Below are 26,729 nucleotides of genomic sequence, written 5' to 3' on the forward strand. Positions count from 1 at the left end.
AAGCAGTGGTGCAGAGCTGCGATTTAACTGGATGCCTTGTGAAGCCCAGAGTTTTAGTTTAGCTGCACAGAGACTTTGCAAGTACAATTCCCAAACTGTTAAGAAGTACATGCTGGAATCCAGGGGGATGCTATAGGGAACAGAGCTGCTGGTTAAACACGAACATGTGTGTTGGTTCCAACTCTACTCTTATGGCTACCATTTGTGGGTCCCCTTTAATCAGTAACAAATAATTGGTTGATCCATCTGTTTTAAAATTACATTCTAATAGATCTAAGATCTTATGGCTTGTTTTCTAAGACTAGAAGTTAAGTACTTGAAAAGCCACCCACTCTAGAGGGCATGCACACACTAACTGGAGATAGAGCATGGATGCAGGCCTGTAAAGTGACGCATGAGGCCCTGGATCCAGTCCAGAGATGGGAGAGTGGAGGAAATAGGGTAAAGAGGTGGGCTATTTTATTTACAATGAAATCTCATGTAGCCTTGGCTGGCCTGATGTAAATGTGACCAATAATATTATCTGTTAAGTCTGGATGGTAAGATGGAGTTGTTTAATATAATCTTCCCTGTATGTTTGAAATGTTTCATATTTTAATGAACATATAATTTCAAAATTCTAGAATGGCAAAAATTAACTTAATTTTCCTTTGTTTGACAGAGCAAAATTATATCAATATCCAGGCTTCTAATTCCAGACAGTTTAGAAAAAAAAAAAAAAAGACCATTTCCTAGTGACTGGCACACAGAGGATCATCCTGGAAAGACCATTTAAGCCCAGACCTGTTTACCAAAAAGCTGTACATTTAAGAACATTTGAAGTATTTTTCCTCAAGGACAGGTTATTCTTTAAAGTGTCAGCATTCGTAGTTGAGACTTTACTTTTGTAAGGCTGATTTAGGGTTAGCTCCTCAGGTGTTCACAGACTACAGCTGATCTGAGATAGACTTTGTCACCATCACCAGGGATGCTAGCTCACAATGGGGCTCAGACAGAAGTACACTGATGTGCTGTGTTGATGGCTCACACCTTTAATCCTAGTACTCAGGTAGCAGAAGCAGGCGGATCCCTGAGTTCAAGGCCAGCCTGGTCTACAGAGAAAGTTCAAGGACAGCCAAGGTTGCGGAGAGAAACACTGTCTTGGAAAACCAAAACCAAAACCAAACCAACTAAAAACCCAACAAAAAAACAAACAAAACCCAAGTATACTGACGCGTACCTGTCACTTCAGATTCTTCTCTCCTATGCCTTAAACCTTCTCTGCTCTCTACCCACTCGCCCCAGATTCTTCTGCTCCCCGACAACATACTGTCCTGTGACCTTCTGCCTCCTCTGTAATTTTGCCAATGTTTAGGTAAGTGGTTGGAACTGTACAGTGTGAGGTCCTTAGAGACATTTCTCTTACTTGGATACACAATTAAGTTTCTTCTTCAGCTGACTCCACTTGTCCTTTTAGGGCTGAACAAATCTCCCCTTTACACACAGAAAGTAGGTTGCCAGACGCCCCAAAATATGTAGAAACTTGTGTCACATTTTGCAATGAGAATTTTCTCACTTTTTAAAATTCATTCCTCCTAACTAAAGCTTCCAGAAGGAAGGATGCTCAGGGAAGCAATTCCATACATAATTAAGTTTCTTGGGAATCATTTAAAAAAAAATTGAAAGTTATTTGCTTATATACAGATATAATTTTAACTTCGAAACTAAAAATTTAATGTTAGGCACATGAATTTTACAGAATCTTGAGGTTTTAAAAGTATATGTAGCTGTCAACATAACAGGAAAAATAAACATAATTTACCATCTAGTTCTAATGAATCTTAAAATTTTAAAAAGTAGATGTATTTAAAGTCATTTTCTGAATAACTTATATAAGTATTAAGAGTTTTAAACTATTTATTTGAAACCAGTAAAATAGTTCAGACACAGTAAGCACCATTTTTCTTACTTTCTTTGTTATGGACGTGTCCATGTTTGACATGAGTCATGATGGTTGAGTGTAACTGCCTGCCACCTGCCACAAGCAAAGGTGGAGCACGCTCACTTCACTGAGTTTGGAGACACCATCTTTAGAGCCTTTGAATTTACCTTTTGATTCCTTTTACCTTTTGATTACCTTTTAGTCAAAAAATATCCTGTTTTCTTTTCAAATTTATCATTATGCTTAAAACAAAACAAAACTTACAGCAGAGGGGTTGGGAGTTGGACTCTGGTCCATCTAGACTCCTTGAACAATCCCTTTGGACTACATGAAACAAGGAGCTACCACACAGTCATCGTTAATCATGCAACAGCATGATCTTTTGAAGGGACTTCCCTTTCACCTTTAGTCTTAGCATAGTTCAGGATAACTGATGATTAATTCCTGGGATAAAAGAAAATCAAACTATTTCAAAAAGATGTAAGGCAAATTAAATTACTAAGGTCTCAAGTAGATCTTACAAGAGTCCAAAGAACTTATATTGGAATGAATTTTGTCCTTTTAGGGACATTTAACTTAAAAGTTATAAATTATCAGTTTTAACATTTTAGATTTTTCTGTGTATGTTTGCCTGTATGTGTATAAGTATACCTGATGCCTGAAGAGGTCTGAAGTGGACATCAGATGACTTGGAATAGCCATTACATATTGTTATGAACTACTATGTGGGTGCTGAGAACCAAACCTAGAACTCTTAACACTGAGCCATCTTTCCAGCCCCCAAATATAACTAATTCTTATAGCTATAAAACCTAAATATATTGTTTGATGGGGTGAGATGTCCCTAGGATCATAAAACATTTTCAGTTAATGTCACTGAAAATTTTTTCTCAGCAAATTGAAATTTTATCAAGGCCAATTGCATACTCATCAGTATGATCACAGGCGGGGGGCTCCAGACCATTTTCTTTGGGGCATTGATTCCCTAAAGGACTGGCAGATACAACGACTTTTGCGCTTGGAGATCCTATCAAGCCAGAGGTCACTATTCTGGGGTGGACAACTGACTCATATTGAAAAACAAACAAATAAACAGGACCCCCCCCCCCCTTTTCAGATATTATAGGAGAAAGAAGACTGGAGACCAAGAGCTAGGTCATGACTTCTGAGTACCCACAGAACCCAAGTCTGGACAGGATCTACTTCAGCAAAGCAAGAAAGGTGTACTTCCTACACAGGTGCTTCTGATGAACCCATTCAAGAGTGGGTCCGATACACTCAGCTATAGATATCTAGGTACAGCCAGATGTCAGGGAAGCCTAACCTCTTATGAAACACACGATAAAGTATAATCTGGGATTGACTAGGAAGGACGTATTTTGCTGTCTCTGGAAGCGAGTCTTTTTCTAACCACTTACCTGCATTTTGTTTAAGGACAAGGCCATTGGGAAGCAGCAGTGGGGTGGAGAATGGTTATTTGGTAGCTTGAATTAAAGGAGCCATCTGCCTCCCTAGACTTCCAGCATTGCTCCAGTGAGTGACACACTACAGGACTCAAGGTTGAAAACCTACCAGCTCTAGACAAGTTAGAAGGGCCTCATTCTGACAAAGTATGTGCCCTTCTCACAGCAACATGGCATCAACCCTGGCTCCAGCAGGTTCCAGACTTGACAGGAAGCAGTGGTTCTTGGAGCTGAGGTTCTCAGAGCTAAGTGCACTAAAGCTGATCACAGATCACTAGAAGTGGTTGCAGTCATAGAGACAGAAGAGAACTTTACTATCAGTTCATATGGGGAAACAAAAAATGTAGAGGCTTTTATCACTCTCCAAGTCGAGAGGGCTGGAAAAAACAGTAGAGAGACTCTCTTGACTGTGTAAATGTCGTAAAAACAGAGCCAAGAGGGAGAAGACGTGCTGAGGGAGAGCAGAACCCAGCCAGTAGTGAGTCAGAATCACTGAGTCAGAGCGGCTCTAACTGACGATGCTTATCTACGTCTCCTCTAGTCACGCTCCAGACTCCTGATCCTTTCTAACCTCTTCTCCTTTACTGGTGATCCAAGGTAAATTTCTAGTTTTTTCATTCAAACAATTCTCAAACAGCTGCTTGGTAAGACTGCATCTTTTACGTGCTGTTTCCAGATGTGGCCACGGGACTGCTCTGTGGAGGCTTTACTGTGCCCAGACCAATATGCATCACACACAAGCGTTACCGTTTCCATGTCACTCCTCAGGCCAACCTCGCTGCGCTCACTGTTCCTCACAGCACTGATGAAGGAGGCTCTCCCATCATTCCCTTTACAGATCAGCAAATCAGGGCACAGAGATTAACCTGCTCAAGGCCCACAGCCAAGATGATAAAACTGGTCAAGTGTTTATTTACAATAAGAAAGACATGAAAGAAAGTTTATACACATGCATTTGTCAGCTTTTGTTTTACTGTCAATAAATTTTGTTAAATGCCCACTATGTACAAAGTACTGATATAAACTGAAAAAAAAAATTGGTTAATCAATGTTACAAATATAAAGTCCTTTTAAATACAACTATCAAAATAAAAAATCTCTGGTGGTCCACCAAAAGAAGTTCTTTCAAATTAAGTTTTGTACTATCCAAAATGCCTCCTTTAAAACAGAAGGAAACAAATTCCAACAGTGCTATGGTCAAGGGTTATATCATTTCCAAACACTGCAATATTTGATTATTTGCTGTCGGCCAGTCTCATGCAAAAGTAAACCTTGACTTTCCAGACAAGGTTATGTTGATGAATACATTGCAAATAGTTAAGCATTTGTAAGGTACACGCACTCGCATCTTAAAGGGAAGCAACGTGACAGTGTGGTCTCACGGGAGGTGGTGAGAGGCCATGGAGTCTGCTTCTCTCGACTTTCTGAGCAGGGCTCGTTTGAGAGCACTAATTTTCTCATCCAGTTCAGCCAGTGAATAGTTCTGCTGGAGACACAAATTGCTGAATAAGACTTAAGTTTCTTAAGGCAGATAAAGTGCTAAGTGAACTATAAATACCTAACTATTCAGCAGCACATTACTGTATAGTAGTTTTGAGACTGAAAGCTGTGTGTGGTGACTGTGCCATAATTTAGAGGTATAAACTAACAAGGCTTCTATTTTTTTTCTGGGCTGTAACCATATGTCAGGGCATTTGCTTGACGCATGGGAAGCCCTGGATTTCATCCTAGCAACACAGAACTAATGCATATATAACATAGTGCCATATTGACCTGAGTCTCCTCCCTAGTGACAAAGCTTTCCTGGAGTTTCTGAGCTTTGAAATACCAATAAAAGCTTTTTTAAAAAACAAAACAAAACCCCAATGACTCATAATCTACAGCAAAAAAAAAAAAAAAAAAAAAAGCACTGGAGGATTAGCTTAGATGCCTAAAATACCTAGAACTTTCCTTCTGAGGGACCAACTAATCTCTGAAACAAAGACTACTCTCAAAAAATGACTCAAAATTGTACATAAGTATGTAATAAGCTACTTTGAGAGACATGGCATGCTGAGACAGGGCTTTACTATATATATATTGCATATATAGTGCAGGGCTGGACTTCTGACCCTTTTATCTCATCCTCCAGAGTACTACGATTACAGGTATATACCACCACACCCAGTAGCAACATACTATTTAAAAAAAATAGCAAATTTTAAAAGTTTTCCCCAACTCTAATTTACATCATTAAGACATAAAATTATACTATTTTAATTCAACTAATTAAGTATTTTGGACAGAGAGCTACGCTGTAATTAGCATTTGTGTATGGGTGTGGCGGGGAGGGGAGCACAGAGTATGTGTTTGTGGATACATATACCTATGGTGGTCAGAGACTAACAGTGGCTATCTTCCGCAACTGTTCCCTATCACACTTTCTGAGACAGTCTCAGTGAACCTGGAGCCCACTGGTTAGACAGCTGCCCCGTAAGCTGCTGTCTCCCAGTGCTGAGGTAACAGAACCACACCGCTATGCTCTGCTTTTGAAGCAGATGCCATGGATCAGAACTCAGGTTTTCTTGAATGTTATATAATCCTCTGCTCATTAAGCCATCTCCCCAGACACGATGTCACCTCTTTTTGATTTAGATAACACTAATTAGTAGTGCTCATAAAAGGCAAGGTGGGAGGAGACTAAAGTTATATGGGCACTTAAATGTTTTCTAACCCAATATTTTATTAAAAACAAGGTGAAGATTTTTGTATTTCATTAGCCTGTTGAAATCATTCTATGGTCTTAAAATAAAATGGCTTCCCTAATTCAACCTAAAGTCTGCCAAGGTATGACTAAAAGCAACAAGAGTAGACATATTTGTTAATAAAGTATAAAACTCATTAATCTATTTCTGAAGTCTAAAGGAAGACAAAATGACTTACTTGAGGTGGTTGGACTTTTCTTCTTTTTCCAGAAAAGTTCTAGTATAAAAGTAACAAAATAATGACTATTTAGGACACATCAGCATTACTCCCTTTGTAGAAGACTGTGTAATAGATACATGGAAAGCCTTTGTGAACCCCAAACAGTTCTAAAATCAGGAAGCATAGTCTACAAAGTTACCCACAGAGGAGGGTATTGTTACAAATAGTATATAACAGTGTAACAGCAAGCTCCTCTCTGGCAAATACCTACTTCATTAGTTACCAGCTTCTCATAATCTGAGTAATAGCTCTTGGGAACCCTCCCATCTGGGAAACTGACCAAGAGAAGCAACAATGGATAGATGCAAAAGGTACTTGGCATACTGAAGTAAGAGGTAAACACATACATAACACGTGCATATGTGCAACAGGTATCTTTGACCATGGAAGGCACTGTGCCAGTCTAAGCAAGCAGCTCTATGTGCCCTCTGTGTGACTCAAGGCAGTGCCTACCCCACCCCAATGTTCTTGTTTAGAAATTGACATGCACATAGCCTAACTGTAGCCAATGAGTAAGGAGGGTCTGCTGGGATTAAGGAGAAATTTTCTGCCAACTTCTCTTGTGAGAAAACAAAGGTTCCTCTGGGACACTGCTGTATGTGGCTAAAATACCTAAAATTTATAGTAGCCTTGCCATGTATCAGTGGAAGAAGCCAACACTAGATAGACCCAAGAGGAGCAAGAATTCAAGTCTTGACTTTGCAGCTACATCACTCTGAAGACTGTGTTCTCATTTTTTATAATTTCCATTTAAATTCATTTTCTTGCAGTGGGGCTAAATAGATCGCAGACTGGTAAAACACTTGCCCAGCCCTGGATTCAATCCCTGGTGGTGTGTGTACAGGCACACTAGCCTGAATGTTAGATTCTCCTCAAGCTGACAGGGCTTACAGAGACAAACTCCTCAGTGTTTTGAGCTGTGATGTAATGAAGTTATTGGGTGTCCAATTACTAATGGAACAGATCTGACAAAAACAAAACAAAAACCCAAAAAACAAAAAAAAAAAAAAGAAAAACACATAATGTATGTACATGAAAGAACTTTTAATGAACATATATGACCACAAAGATTCAGAAGAAATTAAAACTCAGATTCTCTTTCATGTCTAGATACCACCTAATGCCTCATACGAGTGGCTGTATTAAATAGCAGTCATTCAGCGCTAGAATTACTAGACTTGGAATAATAGAGCTCAGATAAGTATGCTCCTCTTTGCCAAGCTGAGCTAGGTAGCTACGGTGGGCCACATGGACAGGTGGAGCTTAACTTAAACCTGTCCACTGTGCAGACTCTTACCTACCTAAAAAGTAGCTTTTTTAGATACTCATTGAAACACTTTCCCTTGAGATGCCAACAGTGTAATCAATGGAATACCAATAGTTCTATGCCACAAATGATCACATCATCATCATAAAACCAAAAAAAAAAAAAAAAAAAACCAAAAAAAAAAAAAAAAACAAACAAAACCCAGAATGAGAACAGGTACACAGTGGATCAAGGATCAATGACTTAAAAACCAAAAAAAAAAAAAAAAAAAAAAAAACCAAAACAGTGAACTGAGTCTTTGGGGCTTATTTTAGGTTTGAATACAATTATTTCACAAGAACATTTAGATACACTATAGTATATGGATTTTTTTTTTTTTAGGGTATGAAGCTATCTATGTATAAAGGTAAACATTTTAACGAAGTTTTGACACTTGAAAGAAAATATTTAGGAGTTCACCAAACCAGCAAAAGCAGTCACACAGATAATCTACAAATGTCTCTTCATTGTATTTCACACTAGCAGGTAACTCACAGCTCACTTTAGAAAGCCTGTTGTCCTAATCAAAGTTGATCCTATCTCTGCACAATACAGCTTGTGCATTAAGGCAACCCAGAGGCAAGGAGGCTGCCTCCTACAAGCCACCTTCTGCTAACCAGCTGTAAAGGGCAGCTAATTTTCTATGTGTAATATATTTTCTCTGCTACAATTTAGACCTGCACGTCTTTCTAGCATGAACAATGACATACTATTTAAACTCAATTCCTTGACTCCAGTCTCTCTCCCACTGGAGCCTCCTAACATTATAGACAGGAACCTGTATTTACCTAAGTTTCCACCAGATCTAACTTTCGTTCATGGCTCAGGTCTAGCAAACACTATCACACAGTCTGAACATACAGTATGAATTTGGCCTAATTTAGCATTCTCTTCCACTGACACATCCCTTAAAAACAGGAGTTGCATCTAGACATTGCTTTGGAGCAAGAGTTACATACTTTCCCAAGTCCACTACCTAAGCACCAGCCATGCAGGGTTAAAGGTCAGCTTCTTACCTAGTCCAGTTCTTGTTAACAATAGAACTGATGTCATTAGACAGTGTGGCTGTAGCAGATTCTCCAGTGAGAACTACACTCCAAGTCTCAGACTCTTAGTATGGACTTAGTTAATGAAAGAACAAGACTGCCACAACCATACCCTTTGGATTTTTAGTTTATTGTGGATCTGTTCTACATAAGTAGAACTCACCAAATTGTACAGAAACTTCAATCCAGGAGCTTTTTTTTATCTTTTACAGGCAGGGATTCATTGAAAATATTTGGCAGGGAAGTGACTTGTAACAGTATTTGGAAAGATTATTTTAGCTGGAGATCAACTAAGAATGAGGAGACAGTGCTGGACTAGCTTAGCTATAAAGTAAGATCCTGAGATAGGGACAGGACAGGACAGAACAAACAGTACAACAGAAAACTGACAGCTGTTGGTGGTTAGATTGAGAAGAGAGCAAGGAAAAGTCCAGTTTCTGGTTAGTGAAATGATTCCGTCATTGATCTGGAGGGGTGATCTTTTTCAGGGGAATGTCAATGTAGAGGTAGAGGAAGGTATGAAGGCAGGAATAGCAAATAAGTTTCTAAATTATATGAGCCATACTTAAGGCAGTTGAGAAACTCTGTGCTAAGGAGCTGGCTGAAGCCCAGAGAGTGCGAACTAACTGTGTGCAACACTAAGACATGAGGCTGGCTGACTCCACAGCAGCACTGGAAGAAGAGTGAGAAACAGACGACATCAGCCAGGTGACTTATGCATTCACAAAAGGAGAGTGGACAACAAGTTAGGATACCATGGTGCTTTGTAAAAGAAGGACTTCTAGATCTTTAAAAGTATGTCTCTGAATAAAAGAAATCCAACGGATTAGTACTAGAGATGACATGCAAGTTGCTAACACAGAACTGGAGAGGTTCACGCCTGTAGACTAACTGTCCTGTAGACTTATGCACAGACATGGCCTAAGGCAAAGGATAGAGTTATGCTGACATTCCATAACAGAGTGAGTCCTCTCTAGCCACACCGCACTGGAGCAAAGCGGATCACGGGTTATCTTCACATCGAGGACTGAGAAGTCTGCATGCCCTTCTATCTGGAGAGTAACGTGGACTAAACTCGAGCTTCTCTGCTTAGGATGTGAGGAAACATTGAGCCCTTCTACGTCTTAAGGACTGATCTTTTGTTGGAAACAACTTCTGAACTATGAAAAGATTTTACTTTCATGTAGATGAATTCTAACCTTGTAGACTCTCCTAGAAATTGGAAAAAGGTTGGCTATCCTGAATATCACTACAGCATACCATATAAAAAGGTAAAAGTTAACAGGAAAAAAATTATATTTGACTCATGGAACAAAATGAGAACTAAAATCCTTTCCATTTGTTAAAAAACAAACTCCCTAATAAGCTATTATAAAAAAAGCAGAAAATTATGAAAAGCATCAATATGTATTGCATCTTTTGTGTTTGGAGACAGGGTTTCTGTGTAGCTATCCTGGAGCTCACTCTATACCAGACTGGCCTCAAACTCAGAGATCAGCCTGTTTCTGCCTCCCAAGCACTAGGATTAAAGGCATGTGACACCACTGCCCAGCATGTGTTGTAATGTAATCTTTTAATGTAATTATTTTAAAAATCTGACCATTGAACATGGAAATGTTTTACGATAGCAGTTTAAAATGTTTAAGGCTGTAGTGTACTAGTTTATTTAAAAGATATTATCTTTATTAGTATTCCTAAAGACTAATTTTGAATCACGATATACATTAAATATAATACGCTTCCACACTACTTGCTCGTACTAGAGAACCTATCACTTATGTTTCCACACCTCTTTCTTTTCTTTTCCTTTCTTTAGCTTTGTTGAGACTGGGTTTCCCTGTCCTGTGTAGCTCTGGCTGTCCCGAAACTCACTTTGTAGACCACGCTAGCCTCAAACTCAGAGATCTACCTGCCTCTACCTCCTGAGTGCTGGGATTAAAGGTGAGTACCACCACTCCTGGCTCCATATCTGTTTCTTGCTCTCCTTTGAACCTCTCCACAGTTCATCTTGGGACACACAGAATGGAGTAGACATCAAGTGAATAAGTAAATAAATGAAAGGGGCACAGCTGATGGTTTGTTAGTAAACTTTGAAAAAAAGCTGACAAAAGAATTGAGAGTTCAAGCTATGAATTGTATAGTGAGATCCTGTCTCAGAACATAAACAAACAATCAAACAAACACAGCAAAACAAGAAGAGAAGCACCTCGTCAGAAGATGGTGGGAAAACAGAGTGAACTCAAGAATTTTCTGAAACACTGATGTGCCAAAGAAGGTAATTGTTAGGAAAAGAGCTTCTCAGTCTTCTTGAGAAAGGGGGTTAAGGATGAATGAATGAACGAAGAACAAGAGTGGAGGAATTATACAGACCCAGGCCAGTCTAAAGTCTAAGAGAAATGGGTGAGAGAACAAGGGATGGCCTGTTCAGCTACTTATGTGCTGAGTAAAACAGTCTGGAGGGACAGACCATCCAGACAAAGAACCAGTGCTATTTCACAAGACAGCAGCTAGAGTCACAGGCTAGACCACCAAAGGCTGAGTTATGATACCATGAAGATGGCAGAATTTCCATAGGTGAGGACAAGTGCTCCTACACTGAAAATATTCAGAATCAAAATTCTTAAGAGGCAGATAATCACCTCCATAGTACTGAGTTCCTCTATCTCTTAATTTTAAAAGTGTTTCTTACACACGTGGATCAATGAGTGCACTATTACATAACAAAAATCTTTAAAAGAACACTTTGCTTTTAGAAGACATTAATACTTACTACAGATTGAAAGTATTCAGGAGAGATGCCCTCCAATTCAAGGATTTTATCTTCAAGTTTTTTAATTCTCTGATAGATGTCTCTTGGTACTGGGCCTCCTAAATACATAGGAAAAAAAAATGCTGAAATCTTAATAGTTCTGTTTTCTTACCATTTTTATTTTTAAAATATCATGCAAATACATGTGTATATAAGAACAAAAAGCACTTAAAACTTAAGAAAATAAGCAGATGAAAGCAAAATCGATTGAAATCCTTAGCTCACGGCTTCACCCTTAGCTCATAGTTTTACTCTGCATCCTTTGAGACAAATTATAGACTTCTGCTTTCTAAATACTACCTCTGCCTCCCACGTTGCTGCAGGGTTGTCTGTGAGATTCACTTTCTGAGATACTGACTAGTTTCTAATAGGTGTTGGTAGTTACTGGAAGGGAAATCATGCAGTGAAAGACAACCGTTCCACTTGATGGCTATGCTATGTCCTATCATTTTCTTCAGCTTCTAGTTCTTCTAGCATGCTATCCTTTTTCCTTTGACCTGGAATACTGTTTAAAGGGGCTTTCCCCATCACTGTTATAGAGGAGGGCATGGTGTATTAAAGATACACAGACACCAAGCTCACTACTATATTCAGAATCTTTCTACTCCTTCAAGCTTCACACGCAGACCCCCTCACCCCCCACCCTCCCACCCCCCGGCCTAGAGCACCAGTCTCTCTGGGTAAGTAGTGAGTTTGCTATGTGTATGAGAGCAACAGACAACTATTGAAGAACTTTTACCTAGGTAGAAGCAGTATCATATATGAGCCTGAAAAACTGCGCTTTGGCTACAGGATAAAGAGTGAGCTCTAGGAGGAACATCTAGAGGCATTAGGAGGAGAATCAAGACCCCGCTAACTAAATGAATGAGACTTGTGCTTGTTTCCCACTTGTCACTTCCTACAATGTCCTGGGCAAATTACTATCCTTCCAATAGGGACAGCACCATCACCTCCACAGGGTACTATTAAATACCACACTGGCATAGGCACGACACGTTCACACTGACAAACAGTACTGTTCAATAAATATAGGTTCATTTTCCCTATGCACTTATTCATTTATATTGTCAGTGAGTGCACTGGGGACCAGGACCACAATTATCTATATTTTGTAGTTGGTGGCTAATAATAATTAGAGGTAGCTATACAAGTTCCAAAATTGGCCATGGTAAAATATTACATTCATTTTCTGTTGTAACTTCAATAACGAGGCTAAGAGAATCTATTTGGAATTTGTTTCCCAAGTGGCAAGAAGTATAAGGATAAAAAGCCTAAGCACCAAGAACCTTACAGATCCTTTGGCTGCTTTATGTACCTAGAATGATGGCTTTACAGTGAATGTTCAAGGAAAATCTGGAAGCTAAAGGAATCTAATTTCCCTAAGACTTGCAAAGACATACCACAGAACATGACCCAGCTCTCCGCTTACCTGTCTGCAATCGCAAGTGAGCCTCAATATTCTGGAGTCGTTCTTCCACCGCCTGATTACCACAATCTCGAAGCATGCCCGTGGGTTTGTGACCTGACCCTGCAATTCCTTCAGGTCTAGTCTGAGGTCCATATGTATTCACAACTCTAGAAACTAAGTTAAGAAACTTTTAAGCCTATGTAAATTTATGTTTCAAGAACAGAAATTCTCTCTCCTCAATAGAACTTTATATTCTTTCCATGAAGATCAGCAAAGCCCAAGCTCAAAAAAAAAAAAAAAAAAAAAAAAAAGAAAAGAAAAAGAAAAGAAAAGTCACCACTTTTGTTTTAGAAGAACGTTTAGATGAGAAAGGCACTCCTATTCCATATTGCTAAGAGGCTATAACAAACATCTGCCAGAAAGAGAGAGGGGCACTGAACGGTGGCCACTTACCCTTTACATGACTTTTAAATCCAGGATAAGGGGTAAAGACAGCATCAGTTCTTGCACAACTATTTTCTAGGGAGAATTTGGATACATTTAGTTTAAATTTATTCTTAATTACAAATGTACAAGATTATGATAAACTTTTAATAATTCACATTTTACTCATAAGAAAATTTCAAGTCAAAGTAATAATTACATTACAGTGACATACAGAAATACTTTGGGTGAACTTTATCCTCAAATTGGACCACATGTAATATTTTTCGTTAATGTTCAGATTTACATATAAAAACTATTACCATTAAGTGGCATAACTTCTGATAATCTTTAATGAAAATTAGTTATTACTAAGAACCATTATATAATTCATATATTATATAGCACCATACTCTAACTCTATCACACAAATAGAACCCAATTTACCAAATTATCTTAAGTTTTTCAGTGTACTTGTTATTACTAAATAACATGATCATGTAACAGAAGGATTAATTGTATATTTTATACATTTTTATCTTAGAACTCTACATTTAAAAAAGACCCTGAAACCTTAAGTACAATATACAATGAAACCTCAAGTACAACACGAACTTGAAAATTACTAAGGAAAAGGCATCTACTCCTTTTAATCCTACTTTTTAAAAACTGTGATTTTTGGGAAAAATATGTTGTAAAAATGTTTCTAATAATTGTAGCAAGGTGAAAACTACAATTTCTTCCAAATTATGTATCAACAAATAATTTATAAAAAATTAGACATATGTTAATATAATCTATACTATTAAATATTAGCATAATTGTTATACATGAACACATTATATAATATAGTAACATAGAAATACAGATTAATGCTTGAAGTAACAGTAAAGCTATACATTGGCTGTAAATTTTTTGTTAAATTCTCATATTACTTTGTAAAAAAAAAGGATGTAAAATGAATTTAAGTCCTTTGTTATTTCACAAAATTTGATTTTTTTAAAATCAATTTTTTTCTTACACCAACTTAAAGGTCTTATAAAAAAACACCAATACATGTATTTAAACACAAAAATATATTTCTTAAGTTTAAGTTTTAACGGATCTGTGATAAATTGAACTATAAATAAAATTGCAAACCTACTTGATCTTTTATATTTAAAGATTAAACACTCATTTTCTTTTCCTTGGAAACACCTCAAAATATCTTCAACGGGTCTAGACGTCTTTACTCTTTCTATTCTTTCATTGGTCTAAGGATTTTTTTAAAAAGCTATCATCCATTCCAGGGCTCTATTCCAAATGCACAGAGCCATCAGAGAGCAATGTGGCAGTGTGGGGACAGGGAATGCATGAGTGCCAGTCCCTCTCCACAGCAACTCAGGCAGCACTGTTTTGAGCCAGCAAGGGACTGAATGGGCTAAGGAATCCTGCTGAGCATTTCAGTTCTTGTCAACGTCTATCCCCTGGTGGTTTATAATAATGGAGTTAGCAGAAGGAAGAGAGGAGTAACATTAGTGACACATGTCCTTGCTCCCTCAGCAAACTCTTTTCTTGAAGTGCGTACAACTGGATTGCCACACCTGAGATTCTGCCACTGCTACACCTGCTATAAAGAGCTAAGTCTAGAGATCCACACAAGTTAACAGTAGAAGAGTTTAACTTAGCATCTGCAGTGAGCCCACATTATTATGTTAAGAGCATCACATATCAATGTGATTCTGAGTCACTTCCAGGTTCAATGGGCAATTTTATGTTTATAATCACTAAGAGATATTAATGGCAATAAGACGTTCAGCCCAATTACAAACCTTTCTCCATAATTTTTTACAAGGATAACTGATTATGATCTATGGCAATCTACACAGTATATGGTATTCTGTAGGTATACTGCAGACCTGGAAACACTGTAGCATCAAGTGAAGAGGACAAGGAGACTGAGGAGAAACAGCAAAGGTATGCGATGTGAAAAAGGGAAAGGCCTAGGGCTCCACAGGTCTTCGTGACAAGCTGGGTGCATCATGAAACTCAGGAGTAAAGAGAAAACTGCTCCCTCCTGAGGAATGCTATTACTGCTACTAGGCTCACTGAATTAACATAATTTCACAGGTACATTTACAGACCTCAAGTTCATAATCCTTTGTCTTCTCCTAACAGCAAATCTAAACAACTCTGTCATCCAACATTTCACCTTCATTCTCTAAAGAAACTTTGATCTTCTCGGACTTGTGGTAAATATCTGTCTCTAGAGTTCGGCCTTCACTTGATGTTTTGTGTAACCAAAATGAAAATCAGCTTGGCAACAGGGCCCGTCACTAAATAAAGGAAAATTCTACTGCCTTAATTACCAACTAAAAACCTGTAAGACTGAATCTTGTTTTTGTTATGCATTTTTAAAACAAAATATTACATCAGTTGTCAAAATGTTTAAAATTCTATTTAAAAAAACTTCTAGTTACCTTGATTACAATCAATAACATTGCAAAATTCCCTGACGTTGTTTTCATTGATTTCAGCTTGTTTTCTCTCAATAAATGCAGATATTCGTCTGTCAATCTATAAACAACAAATAATTTAACAATCTAAACATAACAGAACTTTTAAAAGTAATATTACCCTGATCCTTGTACCAGCCCAAACTTACTTCCGCTTTTCCAGCCTTTATTTGAACTACTTCTGGATCAAAATGGATTTGTGTCTTTTTCACATCCCCTAAATCATCGTCTTTGAGCTTTCCTTCATCTTGTAGGTCCCCAGTGGGAAGTTTGGCTCTTAGTTCACTCTTGGTCTCTGCTTCTGTTTGTCTTAGTTCTGCAGCTGTTGAATTCTCTTTAATTAAAGACTGAAGTTTTGCTAAAAAAGGCTGAAAAGAACACAGTGACATCTGCTCAGGTTCAAACTCATCTCAACTAGTGATAGGTTTGTATAAGCTGCTGCTACATAAATGAGTATTACCAGTTATTAAATATGAAAAGCTGGTGGCACACAGGACACGCCGCAGGTCTGACCACACACAGGTTTGCTATTTTCTACTACTGTATAGCCCTTATCGCTTGCTGTACATTATTTTTTAAAAAGAAGACAAGAAAGAAAACCTGAGGACATTTAAATTTTTCTTTGAGGAAATCATTCTGTCATTCATCTTTTATTTTGTGCTAAATCAAAGCCTCAGTCTCTGGCCTGGATGCCTCTTAATTAACATGTCATTCAGAACACTAGCTTGAGTGTTCTCCGTCCTTAGCAGGAGAGCAGTGCTCACTCAGCAAAGCCCTGCATTATCACTGCATCGCTGAGATTCTCCACTTCAAAGTACAGTGGGCCACGATGAATGAGGGCACGGATATGAAGTATACCAGGTGTTACCCTGAGTGAACACTCAGCCTTCTCTGACATAGCAAGGATCTTATTGGGTCAGGAAATGAAACTTCACAAGAGCAAATGCACATGAAGTGAAGAAGGAAGGAAAGAAAGGAAGAAAGAAAGGAAGAAAGAGCTGGAAACAAATCACTCCAACTACAGTAGGTTTAAGGAAAATATGTCTTCATAATAGAAATTCACTTCCACTGTTCCTCGTCATCCCCACCCTGACATGGTCCACATTTGAGTTCTATAGCTCATCACCTGCCCTTTAGACAAATTGTTAACTGTTATTTTTATCATGAAACACAGTTAAATGTTCCCAGAAAGTCAATGAATTCAGGGCTGAAAATTAACACATTATTTCTAAACAATATCCTGATCATCTTTTCATACAATTTTGTTTCTATTGTTTGCTATGCCAAGTACTCTTTTGAAATCTTCTAACATCTTCGACACAGTAAAGTGACCAGGAAAAACAGTTCTGCTTGTCCTGATGAGAGAAAAGCTCTAACTCACATCAATTACACTTGCAGAGATGTTCAACAACAGCAGCAAGGCTATAATACTGTTCGTTTCTCAAGCTGAAATATTAAAAGTGTAACAATACCATGATAAATAATTCAATATTGACTTCCAATAAAGGATAAATTATTTCAAATTATTAAGATGAAATAGTGACTGGCTACTCACTAAGATGAAACATTAATGTCACAGAAATTACTTTCTTTTTAAAAACTACGCTGAAACTGTTTAATTGCAATAGACACTCCAGGATGTGTCATGCTGGGATAATGCCACTTCTTGAACCACTGAAAGCACTCCATGAGCCTCCCAACTCACCCAAGGCATGGAATCATTATCATAGCATGACTCACACCTGCCGCGTCTTATTGCTTAATTATAACCCACCATAGATGAACTGTATTGAATTTTCAGCAAAGCCCAGAATTGAATAGAATTGCATTTATTCACTCTCAAACCCACATCGGTCTGTTGGGCTATATTCTCATAACTATCCCAATCACTAGTGAAATTAACAGACCTAGACTCAATATGGATTTCTGCAACCTTTTACTAATAACAGTTATTGTTAACAGAATGTTGAGGTAGAACTGAAAAATACTCCAGCTAATTAAACTACAGTTAATTTCTATTTTGAATATCCAGTAAACATTCTAATATGAAATTTACCTGTAAATACAAAACGTGTTGTTCAAGTGCAGTAAGGAGCAGTGCAGGCTGGGATGTTGAGAGGCTCTGGAGCCTGTTCCAATCGATTGTAATTTTCACCACATCATCTCTGAGGTTAAGCTTCAAAGAGGCAAAGTAGCAACATCACAAAAATTACACGATTAAGCTATATATCTGGGATTATCACAAAAATAAGATTTCTATAGAGTAATGCATGCCTATTTTGCTCAAGTTACTAAGTTTCAATGACATAATAAAATGCTTTCTGTAGTTGCTATTTTAAAAAGCTAAAAGGCACAGCTTTGAAAATAAAAAAGATAAAAACATGTCTTATTATTTTAATTTGGTTTCTACGTCTGTATAATAGGGCCATCTTTGAGAAGCCATAGCCTCTTTTGATACTTTGATATCTTAAATACCTTTGGAAGGTATCCAAAAATAGGTCTGCCCTAATCAGAATCCTAGGCATTCAACAGACGGAGATCAACTACTGCCTTCCAGAAAGTATTCTCTTTGTTACGTATCACACAAACACATGCCTAAAATAAGTCATTACCCTGATGTCTTCTCAATCACTCTTATTGTTTTCAAATTTAACCAATTAAAAATTTAAAACTAAAGATTATTCACACATAGGGATAGATGACAGTAATTACAAATAAAAATCTAATTATCAGTTATGAAATTATTGAGGTTAAAAAAACAAGTACTTTCCCACAGCAGTGTTAACAAAGCCAAAAGTGGATGCCCAATGTTTCCTAAGGATTTTCTAGAAAGATATATCTCATACCATGAAAATTTCTCATCAACTAGTGATTTATTAGGGCAAATGTATATCTAGAAAACTACCAAGAACTGAATATAAAATTAATATCAAAATCTGTCAAATTTTAGAGGGAGAAGCTTCCACCTGTAATAATTTGACTGAATATGAGGGAATCTCTATAAACTTTTCTGGACACAATCCAAGTGGAAGCAAGTTAATTATACTTATTTTGTAAGAATAATTTATTAAAATTTAGTCATATTTTCCACAAAGTAAAGATGTTTCATGAGCTCAAATATAATTTAATGAGCTGTAAGAATAAAAAACCAAGACATGAATCGCTGTCCATGGAACCAAAGAGATCTCAGGTTCCTCTGTTAAGCACTCTACTGTATAAGTAATGGATAGAGACCTACTGCCTGAGACCAGAGGCATCTGAGTCTACATTTGGCAAACATAAAGAAATACAAAATTTTACACAGGCTATACTGACAAAGACAAACTTATACTAAATTAAGATTTGACAGTAAGGTTAATTAATAAGATAACTGAATTTATTATTGTGTATAAAGGTACTCCATCAGCATGCATTTACAGTCAGGGGATCTATAGTTGACCAAGGCAAATTTATGTTTGGGGAATAAACAGGCAAGTCTTAAAGCAAAGCAAAGTATCACCTTCTCTAGAGAAAATAATTATAGGAAAGAAATCTTAATATTTAGATCATATTTTCATGTCAATTTGGAAGGATTATAGAAGCTTTCAAAGGCAACTCAAGATACTTGGTCTTTTATGGAAACCAAACAATAATGTAACAAATTAACTTAAAAATGACCCCCAAATATATCCAAAACATTCAGCAAATTCCCTAGTAACATGTGGAGTCTATGAATTTTTACCCCATAACTCTTGGGACAGTAACTAGGAATTCAAGATTTTCTATTAATATACTATTAACAATGTCTATTCAATTATGTATGTTCAGTAGAAACACATTACTTTAAACTAACAGAAAATCTTTAGCTTTGTAATTTGGGCCAATGAGAGAGAAGAAAAAGGTTAGTATTAGTATATTTTGCATTTGGAGAAAAAATACTTTTTAACAATTCAGTTTTACATTTTAGATCAAAAAGAGCTAGTAATTCAATACTTAAGATAAACTTAGGCATAATACAATTTATATCTTAAAAATCCTTTTAATTTGTTGCAAAAGACACATTCCACAGGGGCAACTTTTTAAGCATAGATGGCTTTCATCATTAATCATGCATCTAAAAATACATGCTATTACTAAAATAAATAATAAATCATATTTGACACATGTATAAAGGTCTCTTTACTGTTAAAAAACATTTTCTCTAAACATTTTTGGCAGGTGGTGTAAGTTAAGTTTAATCATTTTTCCATTTGAACCTTTGAAATAAATTTATATAATTTTGAAAAATTTGGTATGCAAAATTTAGATATTCAAATAATTTATCAATGTAAATTATTTTGCAACTTCTAAGCATAATATTCAAGAATATTTTTCTCATCTTTACATTAGTATATGAATGAACAAGTTCCAAATCCATGCCAAAAAGTTCTCTAACTTTTAAACTATTTAAAGATCTGTTATGTTACTACTGAAATATTATTAATAAGGAAAGACTGTAATTAATTTTTTCATAATTGCTTATTAAGCAGAGTTTAAATTTTTTAACTTTTAAAAGTCCAGTAATAATTGCCTTATAACACCAAACAGAATGTACAACTCAAGTACTCAGCCAGTCAAAATAAACTTACTAAGATTTTCAAAAATAATTCTCACAAATCAGGTAAATGCCCTATTCTCACTGCCCTTGACATATATGTGTGCTGTGTCCATTTCATGCACTATACCAGCCCCCAGACAAACCAGGAAACATGTTTGACGCAAAACTTCTAAAAGCAAGCAAACGTACTTTTGTTCCTTATTTAAAAATTGCCTCATTTACACTATGAATGACTATCTAGTAAAGTGCAACCTAGTTTTTAAAATTCAGTTTCACTGTGACATTTCTGTAAAGAGCAATTAGCTAAGTTACACAACAGCAGTAATGTAGTTAGAAGTGGCCGCACATAACTCATCCAGCTATTCACAGTAAAATTTAGGCATACTACAAATGAAATTGTGGAAATCCTTATACATCTCTCCCCGTAAAAAGAGTAAGAGATGCAATAAATGGTGGGAGAAAAAATAAAAAAAAAAATAAAACCCAGTCAGTCACCCCGAATGAGTGGAGATGGCGCTAGAAAAAGTTTCAGGCCATATTAACCAGTGAATTTCTCTAAATACACTGGAGGCGAAAGGAAGCGTCAGGAGCCTCCTTAACCTTCATCTTTTGGGTATCAATTTTCTGCAAGCGTTCGGCGCCACGACCCCGCTTTTCTCTAGACCTTGGTACTCACGCTCGGTCAGCTAGTGTGCCGCTGGCATCTCAGGGTCCCAGGCATCTGGGTCCGGGCTCCTCCGGGTCTCGGCAGCCCGGCCTTGGCACACCAGCGGCACACACCGTGCCAGGGGGCTCCGCGCCCCCTCCTCAGAGAGAACTAAGGGGATAGGACAGGGTGCTCCCCACCCTACCCCATCCCACCCCACCCCACCCCACCTCCGCCGCACCTCCACTTACCTGTCCTGTCAGGGTGTGCAAGGAGCGAAAGACTTCGCAGAGGACCTCGCGGGTGAGGAGGGGGCTGGAGCTTCGCTCTAGGTTCTTCTCGCAGCTGCTCGAGGAACTATGCTCCGCAGTAGCAGCCATGACACCTTCACAGCAGCCCCCAACCACTGCGAAGAGTGCTCACCCCGACCCCTCCCTCGCGGATTTCGTCTCACCGAGATGACGTAAAACTACAGCGTCTCATTTAGACCCGAGGGTAGGCCCCACCCTCTGTGTGTGACAGACGTGCACAAAGACCAGTCAAGAGCAAGGATATCCGCGCTCGGAGGGAATGAGTGAGTGCTGTTGAGAGCTAAGCAGGACCTACTATCTGGTGGTGTTTTCAGTAGACGGCTTTGCCTTAGAAACTCACTTAGCTCTTAGATGCTCCCCGTGAATGCTGGCAGAGCCTTACTGTTAAGTGTTAGAATTTGGGTCCCACTATTAAAATTTAAACTGCTAACATGGCAGGGTGGAGTTGTCTTGGAAAAAAAATGCGGGTCAGTGTGGAGCAGTGCTCACAATTTTCTAATTACTGAAAACTATACCCAGGATGATCGTAACTGGACAGAACATTTTCATCTCTACAAGATTGTTGTTACGAAGAATTAAAAAAAACAAAAACAAACAAACAAACAAACAAAAAAACCACGAAAGGGCTACATTATGCCTCTTTTCCCTACCATAGAACGACATTGATAACTACATCTGCAAAACAGAGTTATGTCAAAGTTCTGACATGCAACAGTTTCTCGGTGAAATAACTGGAAATTGGTGCCTAAAATTGTTTATAAAAATATAAACCAACTTATTCCATGTAACCACACTCACGTTAAGATATAAACTGGATCAACACTCATCGGATATTATTAGATAGCTTTATTTTACTGAAAAGTTATAATTTTATAATGAAGAGGTCTCTTAAAATTTTAAAACAAGTTTAAGAGGTAAAGGACGAAACTTAAAACGAAAATTAAAACTTGCCTGGTGGCAGTGGCTCAGGCCTTCAGTACCAAAGCACTAGGGAGGCAGAGGCAGGTAAATCCCTGAATTTGAAGCCAGCCTGGTCTACAAAGTGAGTTCCAAGACAGCAAGGGTTACACAGAGAAACCCAGTCTCAAAAAACAAGCAAACAAGCAAACAAACAAACAAAAGATTTAGAACTCTTCTTCGTGATAGTTAACGCATTTAGCCTACTGGAAGTAGAAGTATGAAGTTACTGGGTATTCTATGTAGTTTGAGAGCAGACTGAACGAAGGAAGAAATAAGGAATTAAGTAACACTGGGATAAGGACAGTAAAAATGAAAGAACTCCTTTTACCTGTCTAAGGAGCCTCATATTCACTTATAGCCAGAGACTTCTGGTATTATCGGGCTTAACAGGATCTTGAGAAAGCTTGTCTGTTTCCTTGTTAGCAGTAAAATGTAAACTTAGGCTTGGCAATACAATCTTCACCAGATTAAACCTCAAATCAAGCACCCACTCATTCAAGTCACTCATATCTGTAATAGAAATTCACAATTCATTTCAATGTTAGCACGCTTTGTCTCTGATTCTCTTGTTAATGGGTGACAATTGTAATGTGGAACCTAAGAGTCCTTGTTCTGTACCAAGTACTGAAAATCAGATGTTTTTACTCAATAAAGGACTTTTACCACACATTCAAGAATGATTACGGTGTTTCTCGTCCTTTCCTTTGTCAGGACTGATTTTGAAATCTAAGCATTTCATTTCACAATTTTTATTTTTGGGGTGTGTGTGTGTGTGTGTGTGTGTGTGTGTGTGTGTGTGTGTGCGCGCGTGCGCGAGCATGCATGTTTGCTTCTTCTCATGCATGGTTGCCCAAAGAAGCCAGAGGGGGCATGGGATGTGAGCTGCCCAGCGTTGGTGCCTGAAGTCAAACTCTGGCCCTCTTCAAGAACAAACAGTTGCATTCTTAACCACTGAGTTTTTTCTCCAGCTGCAAATTCCAAATCTTACTTGATATCTTGTTGTTGTCCTATTGTCTTTGTTTTTCGAGACAGGGTTTCTGTATCTAGCCGAGATTCTCCTGGAACTCCTGGAGCCACACTGACCTCAAACTCAGAGATCCACCTATCTCTGCCCCCCAAGTGCTGGGATCTAAGGCGTGTGCCACCATAGCCAGCTGCTTACTTGATTTCTTGAACCCCTAATATAAGAATAACTGGTCATTTGATTTATCTCTCAACGGCCTAATAATTCTCTTATTCCAAGTTCAGACCCACTCTTATATTTTATAATTGCTTACTTAAATAATGTTTAGAATACGCACTGCGTGTTCTGTCTAATGGCATCTTCTAATCCTTTCTGATGCCCAGTGACATTTTTCTTATTTTCTTCTCTTATAATAAAACTGTCTATTTTAAGTAGAAAGCTTTCTAGGACGAAAAGATGTGAATTCTCGTGGGCTCATTGGAGACAGAAATGTATAGATACTAATGTATAGCAAAATTATAATACTGAAACTTAGAAAGGGAATAATTTGTCCTTTTATAGAAAACTAATTACAGTTTATGGAGTGGGTTGCTGGAAATCTGCTGCTCAGCAGAAATGAGTCTGTGTGCTGGAGCTGGCATTAGAGACAGAGTTCCTACTGTCCTGCAATCTCATGCCAAGAAGCAACTAAGACTAGAAATGAATCTAGGCTATCTCCTTACCAAAAAAAAAAAAAAAAAAAAGACTTTATAGTGAGCTCCATCAAATAGTCCATCACCCAGAAAAATACCTAAGCTATTATGGTTTTGAAAATATGTGAATAAAAAAATACAACCTACTTTTTCTGGTGCAAAAAATTAAATAAAGATGTTTGTTGTTGCCTCTGGTTCTACATCACCTGCTGCTCAGATTCAAGATCCTTAGAATGACACACCATGTTCCTCTCAGTACTAACCCATTTCACATCGTTGCACAGGTTCTGGTACAGAGTTGCTCACTCAGTACAGTTGTCCCTCCTGTCTGAGTCAGGTATATCCCAAGATTTCCAGAGGATGCCGGAGACAGTGAGCAGTGCTGATGCTTACCACAGATCATAGCAATCTCAGCCTGTACAGACTTTATTCTTGCCGTATTGAGAACTTTCTTCTTTCACTCAGAGGCAGTCTTTCACAGTTTTTTGGTTGGCCTGTGAGGATTGCCAGTGCATTAGTCTTATGCTTTGGGATGACTGCTGGGTTGGACATAAACACTATGATACTGTGTCAGCCATGGTACCTGAGATAGCTGTAAGTGAATAATAGGCAAATAGCATACATGCTGTAGACACATTGGACAGAAGGATTATTTGTGCCTCAGACAGAATATATAGAGCTAAATTAGATAAGCGTAATCTCATTACTCGGCATTACTTGCAACTTTTAATTGTGACATGCTTATTTCTGAAGGTGTGTGTATGTGCAGATCACAGTTTGCCAGAAGTAACTGAAATTGTAGAAAGCAAAGCCATCAACAAAGGTAAAGCTACTGTGTATACTCACTGAGCTTGACGCATTTGCCTAAAATAGACTTGTCAGATGGAAAAGAGACAAAAGAAGTTAATCTCTCAGAGAAAAATTGTAACAGATAGTAAGAATTCTGTTCAAAGAATACCCTTGGCAGGGAAGAGAGAGGCAAAGATTAAAACAGAGACTGAAGGAACACCCATTCAGAGTCTGCCCCACATGTGGCCCATGCATATACAGCCATCCAATTAGACAAGATGGATGAAGCAAAGAAGTGCAGACCAACAGGAGCCGGATGTAGATCGCTCCTGAGAGACACAGCCAGAATACAGCAAATACAGAGGCGAATACCAGCAGCAAACCACTGAACTGAGAATAGGACCCCCGTTGAAGGAATCAGAGAAAGAACTGGAAGAGCTTGAAGGGGCTCGAGACCCCATATGTACAACAATGCCAAGCAACCAGAGCTTCCAGGGACTAAGCCACTACCTAAAGACTATACATGGACTGACCCTGGACTCTGACCTCACAGGTAGCAATGAATATCCTAGTAAGAGCACCAGTGGAAGGGGAAGCCCTGGGTCCTGCTAAGACTGAACCCCCAGTGAACTAGACTGTTGGGGGGAGGGGGACAATGGGGGGAGGGTGGGGAGGGGAACACCGATAAGAAAGGGGAGGGGGGAGGGGGATGTTTGCCCGGAAACTGGGAAAGGGAATAACACTCGAAATGTATATAAGAAATACTCAAGTTAATAATAATAATAATAAAAAAGAATTCTGTTCAAAGGTTTTTTTAAAATCCAAGTGTTGCTGTCTATTGTCTCTGGGGACAGAAAATTCAAAGTGCTCGTTTTCTCCTTAAATGAATAAATGTGGATAGCCTTCTGTGCTGGTTAGTGTTATGTCGCCTCACACCCAAACTAGAGTTATCTGAAAGGAGAGAACCTTAATTGAGAGGGTGCCTCCGCAAGCCATTTCCTTTCTTTCTTTTTTAAATTTAATTTTATTTTTTATTTGTTCACTTTACATCCCACTCACCACCCCCTTCTAGTCACCCCGTCCCATAGTCCTTTCTCCATTTCCCCTTCCCTTCTCCTCTTCAAGTCTCTGCTAGGTTAGGCACTTCCTCTCCCACTGAGGCCAGACAAGGCAGCCCAGCTAGAAGAACATATTCCACACACAGGCAACAGCTTTTGGGATAGCCCCTATTAATTAGTGATGGATGGGGTTGGGAGGACATCCAATTGTGGTTGGTGCTACCCCTGCGCTGGTGGTTCTGGGTGCTATAAGAAAGCAGGTTGAGCAAGCCATGGGGAGCAAGCCAGTAAGTAGCATCCCTCCACATCCTGTGCATCAGCTCCTGCCTCCTCGATCCTGCCCTGTCTGAGTTCTTGGCTTGACTTCTTCTAATGATAAACACTACTGTGGAAGTGTAAGCTGAATTACACTGTCCTCCTCAACTTGATTTTTGGTCATGGTGTTTCTGCCCAGCAATAGAAACCCTAACTAGACCACCATCATCATCATTTTTATTAAAAAAAAATTTGTGTGCTATCCAAATGGAAAGACTGGAGATATAGCAGGGAAAGACTGGACCAAGTCAAGACCAAAACCTAGCTGGGTAAATACCAAAACCTGTAGCTCCAGGTCTAATGTTCAGGCTTCAATTTAGAAGGGCTCAGATGGCTCTATCCCTCTAGCTTTGTTATCTGTTTGGAATAAGGAATAATTTTTGTGCCACACAAAGAAACACGGGAACAAAAACAAAGTAACCCAACTAATTCCTTTTGTAAAAGGGGTGCCCCAGACTGGGCGGCAAGAACACATATTTAGCCAAGATGACGTCTGTCTTTTATCTTTGACATAGGTAGTGACTACATCTTGTCCCATTGATAAGTGCCAGGCTTCACAAGCTAACACTGTTGGCTAACTAGT

The 26,729-nt window shown here is 38.3% G+C and overlaps 1 protein-coding gene across 5 annotated transcripts; it reads right to left on the reverse strand.

The window, feature by feature from the left end:
* Positions 1-4,268: 4,268 nt before the first annotated feature.
* On the reverse strand, positions 4,269-21,522 carry Mbip (MAP3K12 binding inhibitory protein 1). 5 transcript variants are annotated; one of them, NM_001399697.1, is made up of 9 exons: positions 21,309-21,520; positions 17,892-18,011; positions 15,985-16,203; positions 15,800-15,896; positions 13,371-13,436; positions 12,999-13,091; positions 11,474-11,568; positions 6,307-6,345; positions 4,269-4,870 (listed from the first exon to the last, which is right to left on the reverse strand). In NM_001399697.1, exons 1-9 carry the CDS (start codon positions 21,435-21,437, stop codon positions 4,763-4,765), a joined length of 966 nt encoding a protein of 321 aa, NP_001386626.1. In that variant the 5' UTR covers positions 21,438-21,520; the 3' UTR covers positions 4,269-4,762. The 5 variants fall into 5 exon arrangements, with proteins under 5 accessions (NP_001386626.1, NP_001102182.2, NP_001386625.1 ...); NM_001108712.3 differs by having other exon boundaries at positions 4,269-4,867; positions 11,471-11,568; positions 12,939-13,091; NM_001399696.1 differs by having other exon boundaries at positions 11,471-11,568; positions 12,939-13,091.
* Between the last annotated feature and the right edge of the window lie 5,207 nt (positions 21,523-26,729).

The sequence above is a fragment of the Rattus norvegicus genome, chromosome 6, assembly GCF_036323735.1.
Source record: "Rattus norvegicus strain BN/NHsdMcwi chromosome 6, GRCr8, whole genome shotgun sequence".
Classification (NCBI taxonomy): Eukaryota; Metazoa; Chordata; class Mammalia; order Rodentia; family Muridae; genus Rattus; species Rattus norvegicus.